Source organism: Protobothrops mucrosquamatus, unplaced genomic scaffold (assembly GCF_001527695.2).
Source record: "Protobothrops mucrosquamatus isolate PMUCROS unplaced genomic scaffold, P.Mucros_1.0 scaffold_280, whole genome shotgun sequence".
NCBI classification, from domain to species: Eukaryota; Metazoa; Chordata; class Lepidosauria; order Squamata; family Viperidae; genus Protobothrops; species Protobothrops mucrosquamatus.
Genome location: NW_015386356.1, coordinates 1,212,451 through 1,222,595, shown reverse-complemented (window position 1 = coordinate 1,222,595; position 10,145 = coordinate 1,212,451). Strand labels below are relative to the sequence as shown.

The 10,145-nt window shown below is 36.2% G+C and overlaps 1 protein-coding gene across 1 annotated transcript in view; it reads left to right on the top strand.

Moving 5' to 3' along the window:
- The window catches only part of TLR3 (toll like receptor 3), a 23,597-nt gene extending 14,809 nt beyond the window's left edge, over window positions 1-8,788 (top strand). Inside the window, exons 4-6 of the mRNA XM_015831781.1 lie at window positions 1,829-2,020; window positions 3,677-5,490; window positions 8,547-8,788. Of these exons, the coding sequence (XP_015687267.1) occupies window positions 1,829-2,020; window positions 3,677-5,490; window positions 8,547-8,775 (2,235 nt within the window). The 3' untranslated portion in view covers window positions 8,776-8,788. The remainder of the gene's footprint in view (window positions 1-1,828; window positions 2,021-3,676; window positions 5,491-8,546) is intronic.
- The last annotated feature ends 1,357 nt before the right edge of the window (window positions 8,789-10,145 follow it).

The following is a 10,145-nucleotide window of genomic DNA, read 5'->3' as shown; positions in this document are numbered from 1 at the left end:
AGCAGAGACAAACAGACAGACAGAAAGTTTGAAGAGATCCACATTCTCTGGAAAATCGCTAATGAAAATGGGTGTGGGCCAACAATTAGCTGTTCTGTTATAGGAGATGCCCATAATGCAATCTCTACTGAAGTCTTGTGAATTTCTTAAAATCAAAGACAACTCACCAAATAATCATATGTTGAAGACCTCAGGGTCAGTTTTATTATTGTTTCATTTATTTGATTTGATTTAGATGGCCTACTTAGCAAAGCAATTCCTGGTGGCAGGCACAATGAGAACATCAGTATAACACCAAGTAATAGAAATAATTAAAAACACATAATAACAGCAGAAATGCAAAGAATGACAACCAAGGATAAACCCAACAAAAAAGTTTGATTTATAATGACTTAAATTTCATAATTTTTCAAACTTTGTATAGGTAGGAAGAGAGAAAGATAATGAATTAATGCTTCTCAGTTTTCCAGTAATTTGGAAATATATTTTGGACTATAATTATCAGACTCTCCAAGTCCTGGCTATTTCACATGAGAGCTGCAGTCCAAAAATGAAGTCACCAAGCTGCCTATTCTTGCTCTTATGTAGTGTTTCTTTATTTTCCCTAGATTTATATGTAGAGTTTAGGCTTTTGTGTCGGCGCAAGAGTGTGAGGATATGCCAAATTAATGTTTTCATTTAAATATCATTTAAATTTTCTTAGGCCAAACTCCAAACCCATTTACCTGATCATTGTGACCGGTCCTCTTGTTTTTCAAGGATGCCCTCCCTATGCTCTCTAGAGTTCTAGCAAACAGTGATAAGGGGAATAAACAGACAGGAGTTTGGGGGAAGATTATATATGAATAAGACCCAGGGAGAAATTATTCTGTTAGGTGACATCAATTGACGTGTGTGACTGAGATAAGTCAGAATACTACTATTAATAATAATATAAAATAAAAGATTAGGCCATCTGCAAATCCAGAAATGAATGAGAATGGTGACTGGGTAAACATTTTACTCTGTAGTGATGCATAAATCTGCACATGTGAACATGGAAAATAAATAGATCCAAAAACATGATTGATTTGATCATTTATGATATAATATTGAGATAATTCATGAAGGATATAAAGATAATGAGTGGTTCTAAATATGGGGCAGACTCTTTGCTAATGTCAAGAGTGGGTTTGGAGGAAATCGATATGGAAGAAAAGAAATGTAAGAAATAGAACAAAATTACAGTAACCACAGACAGAGAAAATAGAAGTTTTGGATTAATAAATAATAGAAGGTAGTTTAATCTCTTGATAGAATGAATGGAAAATGGGTAAAACAGTTTGGTTTGTAATGACTTAAATTTCATAATGTTTCAAACTTTATATAGGTAGGAAGAGAGAAAGATAATGAATTAATGTTTCTCAGTTTTCCAGTAATTTGGAAATATATTTTGGACTGTAATTATCAGACTCTCCAGGTCCTGGCTATTTCACATGAGAGTGAACTGTAAGAAACTATCTAGATTTGTTCTAGTTAGTGTTGCACATGATTTAATTATGGCTGCACAGAGCTTTAAAGTTTTTAAAAAATGCCATAGAGCATATGGATGATACTACTTAAAGCAGCTTGCTTTTTCCTGAGAGTGTGCTTTTGGCTTCCAAATTTGGTTTAAGGTTTTCTGAAAAGAGCTGTATGCATGCCCTGGCTGTGCTGATGTATCAGATCCAAAGCACTGCACAGCCATAGTTTTAATTAGAAAGCCTATAATGAATAAAAGACTTGCAACTCCTGAGAGGAATGTAAAATAGATAATTTGCTTTCTTTATTTTCTTTTTCTCTTTGCTAGAATTTGACATTCTTGGATGTCTCTCATAATTTCCTAAGTTCTACAAAATTAGGGTCTCAGCAGCAATTAGAGAATCTACAAGAGCTTGTGATGTCTCAAAACCAAATTACAGAATTAAAGAAAGAAGATCTATACTTTCTTCGTAACTCTTCATTAAAAAGGTTGGACCTTTCATCAAACCCCATAAAAAAGGTAAACAAAAACATCATGCCTAGGGTCTTGGTGGCTTGAAAGAATGTGGATGAAAGTTACTTAGGAATAAACAGCATCATCTGTTTCTCTCTGTCTCTGTCTCTCTCTCTGTGTGTAGAAGTCAGAGGTCAGAATTATTGGCCATGATGGTATTCTTGAATGTACACTAGATATGGAGAAGAAACAGGAAAAGTCAAACTGATAGCTACAATTTACGATTTGTTGTTTTGCCTCTCAAAATTTCTCTGGAAAGGTTTACACTAGGAAAATGCAGTGACTCAGACAATGACCTGTGTGAAATTAAGCACAGAAAACCTATCTGAAAGGAACAACTACCATATAAAGAAGCTATCTCTACCTGGCTTTTAGAGACTCTGGAATGGAATCCCTTTTAACCCCTCCAGTGGAGCTAGCAGATTGCTGCCGCTCTTCTTGATAGCAACTTCTGGACCCTGAAATTGTTCTTTTTAAATTAAAAATGGCTTGGGTCTTATAAGGTAGGCCATTAAATGAAATCTCACATTGTTTGCATGAGAAGCCACATGCATGCTACTTAAAAATTAATTTTGTTTTTTATTTTTTAAAAATCCAGACTCTGCCAGCCCCTTTGCACTTGGCTCCATCCATTGCCTTAATTGCGTTACAACCTGAGTTAGGTATTGTCTAATTTGGACCTCAGGTTTCTGTGAAAATTGGAGAGGGAACAATTTTTAATAATTTATTTGTTTATCAAATTTAGAAACTGCCCATCACCCTCACAGAGGGACTGGGTGGTGTACAAATAAAATATAAAAACATAAAAACTGTATATAAAATTTAAATATGAGGCAAGCATAGTTAAAATTCAACATTAAAAGTCAATTAAAAGACTTGGTGAGGACTTTCTGGGCACTAACGAGTTCCACGGCTTTGTGGTCCTCTATGAACCCCCTGTGAGATGGCAGAGCCAGGTTCTTAGATATTTTGAAAGGCCAAGAGAGTAGGGGCCCACCTTACATCTGAAGGGGGGAGAATGTTCCAAAGGGTGGGGACAATGGCAGAGAAAGCTCTCTTCCTGGACCCCCTCCCCAGGTGGAATTATTTAAGTGACAGGGTCTGCAACATACCTTCCCTATCTAATCAGGTGGGGTGGGCTGAAGTAATAGGTGGAGTCATTTCTGTAGGTAAACTGGTCCCATGCCAAGAAGAGCTTTAAAGGTATAACCAACACTTTAAATTGGACTGGAGCAAGCTGGCATCCAATGCAGTTTGCACAACAGAGGTGTTACATGCACCGTTCTTTGGGATCCCAAGATTGGTCACAAGGCAATATATACCAGCAAAACTTCTGTCTACTTTTCAAGGGTGGCTCCATCTAGAGTTCATTGCAATAGTCCAAGCAGGAGATGACCAGGCATGAGTGACAGGGCACATTGACTCCCTTTCCAGGAAGGGGCATAACTGGTGCACAATGCAAAGTTGAGCAAAGATCCTCCTAGTTACAACTGCCACTACTCTTTGAGTAGGAGCCATGAGCCTAGGAGGATCCTCAAATTATGCACTGGGAGAGTTGGCTCAAAATTTGGGGGTGGTGATGGTGGGAAGACTCAACATTTTTGTTGCTCAGTGTTTCTGTCATGTGGAATAATTTTAAAACATTTTAATTATTATTTCTAGTTTCAACCAGGCTGCTTCCATGCTATTGAAAACATATATGGCCTTGATCTGAGCAACATTCCATTGGGACATGATGGCACAGAGAAACTTTGTTTGGAATTATCTGGCACAAAAATACAGAACCTTTCAATGAGCAAAGTACAACTTTCACGGATTTCCAATTCGACCTTTAGTGGAATGAGTAAAACAAACCTTACCATTTTAAACCTATCAAATAATTATTTGTCTGTTATTGAAAATACCTCATTTATATATTTTTCAAATTTAAAAAAACTAAATCTAATGAATAACAATATTACAAAACTTTTTTCTCATTCTCTTTATGGGCTTCACAATTTGAACTATTTGAACTTAGAAAATTCACATGTCAGAATAATTGATTCGGCTTTCCAGTGGCTAACTCACTTGAATTACCTTATTATGGATGGTAATAGATTTCTAGAGATTACTCCTCATACATTTAAAGGTTTAGAAAATTTGAAAAACTTGAGTTTATGTCAGTGCAACATAAATTCAATAACAAATATGACATTTGCTTCACTTGCAAATTCTTCCCTGCAGTTTCTCAATCTAACAAAAACTGGAATCATTTCTATCAAGTCCAAAGCTTTTTCTTGGCTAAGGCAATTAAAAATGCTTGATTTAGGTTTAAATAATATTAAGCAGAACCTTACAGGTCAGGAATTTCAAGGTCTTAGTAATATTGAGACTCTGTATCTTTCATATAACTATCAGTTGAATTTGACGAGTGAAGCATTCACTCTTATTCCAAGCCTTCGAAAGCTGAGAATGAGAAAGGTACGTTGCAGTAATCTTGCAATCACCCCCTCACCATTTCGTAAATTAAAGAATTTGACAATCCTGGATATGGGTAACAACAATATTGCTAACATAAAGGATGATATATTTGATGGACTGCATCAGCTTGAAATTCTTGACCTGCAGCACAATAATCTGGCTCAACTTTGGAAACACACCAACCCAGATGGTCCTGTTCTCTTTCTCAAAGATCTTCACAACCTTCGTCTACTAGATTTAGAATCAAATGGCTTTGATGAGATTCCACACAAGGCTTTCCATGGCTTATATTTATTGAGAAGCTTGAATTTAAATTCCAATCTCTTAAATCTGCTTCCCAGTTCTGTTTTTGATGATCTTACATCTCTGAGTTTTCTCTTCCTCCAGAAGAATATGATCACAGCTATTGATGAAAAAGTATTTGGTGCTGTTTTCAAACATCTAAAAGTATTAAATATGGCTTCAAATCCATTTGACTGTACTTGTGACAGTATAACTTGGTTTGTTAGTTGGCTCAATAGCAACAAAACATATATCTCAAATTTAAACAGTTATCAATGCAACACTCCACCCAAATATCATTCTAATTCAGTAGCACAATTTGATACTTCTATATGTGACAATGTCCCCTTTAAGCTAATATACATTTTGTGCACTACTTCTGTATTATTCGTCATCTCTATAGCTCTGCTTGTTCACTTTGAAGGATGGAGAATTAAATTTATGTACACTGTGGCTATAAACAGAGTATTAGGCCTCAAAGAAATAGATAGACCACAACAGCACTTTGAATATGATGCCTACATCATTCATGCCAAGAAGGACATGAACTGGGTATATAAGAACTTTATTACCCTTGAAGAAAATAATCAACCAGCCATTCGATTTTGTTTAGAGGAACGAGATTTTGAAGCTGGAATATCTGAATTTGAAGCCATCATCAATAGCATACAGAGAAGTAGAAAAATCATATTTATTGTAACTAAACATCTCTTAAAAGATCCCTGGTGTAAAAGGTAAGTTGAAAATATTTAAATAATTGCCATTCTATTTGGGTTTTTAGGACATGTATTTAATTTTATAGTTGTGTCTGTGAATTGTCAGGATTTCCAGCTAAGGAATCCTATTTTCTTATGTTTAAAAGAAGGTGGTGGGAATCCTTCAAGTTAATCATGTACTCTACATATTACTGTGGAAATATTGAGATTTTAGATTGTACCAGTTAAACAGCACAGATTTACTTTTTGTGTCACAGATCTTGTTCACAAAATACTAGATTCTGCTTTCAAAAAATAGAGCTGATTTTTGTTAAATTTCAAGACTGCTCTATTGTATTTAAGAGAATTTAAATTTAGCAAGGCAAAAGTATATTAAGTGCATTATAAGATATATTATTTATTACTTCTAGTGCTTAATTACAGTATGAGTGACACAGCCATTTGAGCAGGAATGTTATCATAAATTAACAGTCCTGGATAAATTCTTGCAAACAGGAATATTTACGGGAGTATAAACTTTGCCTAGCAAAGAACTTTCTTTCCAATCCTTTGCACCCAGGTCCTGAAATTTAATTTGGGAAAGGAGCTGTTTTTAGGCTTTATCAAAGCTTTGGCAGGGGCTAGAATTACAAATCTAAGATCATCAGTGTGAAACTTACAACTTGTGTCACTTAAAGAAAAGTGCTCTCAGTACCTCGTTTTCTAGTGGAAATAACATACATAATATTTCAAGTTGGCAGGGAAATCTGTCTGGTTCACTTCTGTATGTGAGATTCACAAATTTGTAATTTTTAAATCTTTATAAGTAAATTAGAACATGGTTCTGTATTAAAAGCTACATTTTCACAACTTTTGTGATAAAGTTCACAACTCAACAGTGTGCACATGAAGCATATATTAATGAAATATAACCCAATGCACTTCATACAAGGGAAGAACTATTTAAAACGAATTCTAGGAAAAATGCATATAAAAATGATCATAGATTCCTACAACTTGTACCTTTTCAATCAGAATTATGCAAAACTCCTATTCCCATTCTCCATGTTGTGTTGCTATTTTTCTCTTTATATAAAAGGCACAAGAACTGAATTCTTCCAGTCATCAGGCATACAGTGTATTCAGAAAGTACTCAGACCCTTCAATTTTGTCAATTTCGTTATGTTGCACCCTGATTGTACAGTTGTTGAAATTCATTTTTCCCTCATTAATCTACAATCAGTATCCCACAATGACAAAGTGAAAACAGAATTTTAGAAATGTCTGTACATTTATTAAAAAGAAAAAAACTGAAATATCCCATTGGTATAAGTATTCAGACCCTTCACTCAGTACTTTGTTGAAGCACCTTTGGCAGAAATTATAGCCTTGAGTCTTTTGGGTATGACACAACAAGCTTTGCACACCTAGGGGATTGGGGCATTTTCTGTCATTCTTCCCTGCAAATCCTCTCAAGCTCGGTCGGGTTGGATGGTAACCGTTGGTGGACAGCCATTTTCAGGTTCCTCCAGAGATGTTCAATAAGGTTCAAGTCAGGGCTCTGGCTTGGCTAGTTTAGGACATTCACAGAGTTGTCCCTAACTGTTGTCTTGGCTGGGTGCTTAGGACTGTTGTCATGTTGGGAAGTAAACCTTTGATTCAGTCTGAGGTCCTGAATGCTGTGGAACAGGTTTTCATTGAGGATATCCCTGTACATTGCTCCATTCAGCTTTCCCTCAACCTGACCAGTCTCCCAGTCTCTGCTGCTGAAAACCACACACAACATGATGCTGCCACCACGCTTCACTGTTGGGATGATATTGGGCAAGTGATGAGCGATGCCTGGTTTCCTCCAGACATAATGTTTATAATCTTGGTTTCATCGGACCAAAGAATCTTGTTCTTCACAGACTAAGAGTCCTTCAGGTGCTTTTTTTTTGCAAACTCCAAGTGGGCTTTCCTGTGTTTTATACTGAGGAGAGGCATCTGTCTAGCCACTCTGCCATAAAGCCCAGATCGGTGAAGGGCTGCAGTGATGGTTGTCTTTCTAGAACTTTGTGCTATCTCCACACAGGATCTCTGGAGCTCAGTCAGAGTGACTAACGGGTTCTTGGTCACCTTTCTTACTAAGGTGCTTCTCCCCAGATTGCTCAATTTGACTGGGTGACCAGCTCTTGGAAGAGTCCTAGTTGTACCAAACTTCTTCCATTTGAGAATTATGGAGGCCACTGTGCTCTTAGGAACCTTCAGTGCAGCAGAAAGTTTACTGTAGTCTTCCCCAGATCTGTGGCTTGCAATAATCCTGTCTCTGAGCTCTTGCTCTCCTACAGTATGCATTGGCAGCTGTGAGGCCTTCTATAGAGAGTTGTGTGCCCTTCCAAATCGTGTCCAATCAATTTAATTTACTACAGGTCAACTCCAGTCAAGGTGTAGAAATATGTCAGCAACTATCAAGAGAAATGGGAGGACCTGAGATAAATTTCAAGTGCTGTTGCCAATGGTCTGAATACTTTTGCCAATGTGCTATTTCAGTTTTTTCTTTTTAATAAATTTATAGAAATTTCTAAAATTCTGTTTTAAACTTTGTCATTATGGCGTACTGGGTGTAGATTGAGAAAAAAATGAATTTCAGCAACTGCAGAATCAGGCTGCAGCGTAACAAAAGGGGTGAAGGGGGTCTGAATACTTTCTGAATGCACTGTAGATGCAGCCTTCACACAATAGTAGATGTCACATAAGTCCAAAATTGAACCATATCCATATTTAATGTTCCTTCACTCAGTGTCTACACCTGCACACTTATCATTTTTCAGTATTCTTAACAGCATTTACATTATTCTTTTCATCACTTTCTCCCTGGATATTGAGAAGGATAGTTTAGTTTGAATATTTTTTTGCACTAAACAGACAATTGGATTTAGTGGCTTAAGAAGTTCCTTTGAATTCTGGGATTCTATGACACTAAATGACTTAAGTCTTTCAGATGTATTACTGATTCTAAATGATTCAAGAGAGTTAACGAATCGTAAAGATACATGTCTCTGAAACTTATAAGTAAGTCTACTAAGCCAAAACATGTCTTTTTTTTCCTTCAGGTTCAAAGTGTACCATGCTATACAGCACGCTATTGAACAAAGTCGAGACTCTGTTATACTCATTTTTCGACATGATATTCCTGATTACAAGTTAAAGAATGCACTTTGTTTACGAAGAGCAATGTTCAAATCTCATTGTGTCTTGGAGTGGCCTGTGCAGAAAGAACGTCTGAATGTCTTTTACCAGCAATTGAAATCAGCACTTCAATCTAGTAGTAGGATAATATGATTTGTTTTAAGAAAAATATTGTATGCATTTCTGGGTAATTCACTCAGTGGTTAAAATACCACACTAAAAATATGATATTGGGGGGAAAAAGTCAATGCAAAACCATTCTTCCAGGATTTTTTTCTTCTGTCCAAAATAGGAGAGTGTTGTATCCAAGCATACAAAACAAATGAGCCACATTTGGGAACATCAAATGTTTGCTACAAGAGAAGACAGTGAAAGTATTTTGGAGGTGAGACCAAAAAATAGGGGTATGTGCTAAACCAGGGGTAGTCAACCTTGGACTTCAATTCCCAGAATTCCTGAGCTGGCTCAGGAATTCTGGGAGTTGAAGTCCATGAGTCATAAAAGAGCCAAGGTTGACTACCCCTGTGCTAAACAAAAGTGTATTTGATTTTAAATCCAAAACTAATCTCTCTCTTTCTCTTCCATGTGGCTCATATTAAAACTTGACTACCAATCTTTTCAGCAATTTCCTTTCGCTGCTTACCCACAGCTGCCTAACTCCTCTCTCTTCACCTGTATGCCAATCTTTGCTTTAGCCATACCTGGGCACCATCCTTCCCGCTGGTCTTCACATGACCTTCCTTTTCCTATTCTCTAGCCACAGTGGCAGGCTGCCATCTTGCCATCTTTTCTGACTGCTCAAAACTAACTGGCCTATACACAGCACAGTTTATGCATAGAACAATTTGCATATTCCCAATACTTCATCTCTCTCCACTTTCTTACCCAGAAATAGGAGTTGCAAAGTAAGTTAACTTCTTGTCTTTGCTGCACAATCTTACTGGAAAAAAGAAATGTAACAAGAGTAGAATCCTAATATCTGTTGCACTAGAAAAGAGGGTTTGGTGAAAATACAATTGATACAGCAGTGTTTAGGACTAACCAGTTTAAGTAAAATATGATAATACTTGCTAGTAGGAAAGAGCAAAATATTCCTTGCCTTTTGAATAGTCAGAGCAACAAAAACACACATTTTAGATATTTTGGTCATTTAGATGGATCTGTTTTGTTCCAGATATGGTTTGTTTCTCGTGAGGCAAGTAAATGGGGGAAAAAGATAACAGGTTTTCTAACTTATGCCAAATCTGAATTATCTTTTTTAAAAATTAATAAAAGATGTGTATTAAATGAATAATGGGTAAGTAAGTTAATGTTGTTATATTTGAGTGATTGTTTATAAAATTAGATACTGATAGTAGTGGCAACACCAACAAATACTAAGTTATTTCTCAACAAGCTGTAAAACTTGAAAGGATGATCATCGGAGCATTTAAGTGATAAACTTAAATGCTTGGTAAGATTAGAAATTAATCATTAAGTGCTTATAGTTTTAGAGAGAAAAAATCAATATATAATACATAGTG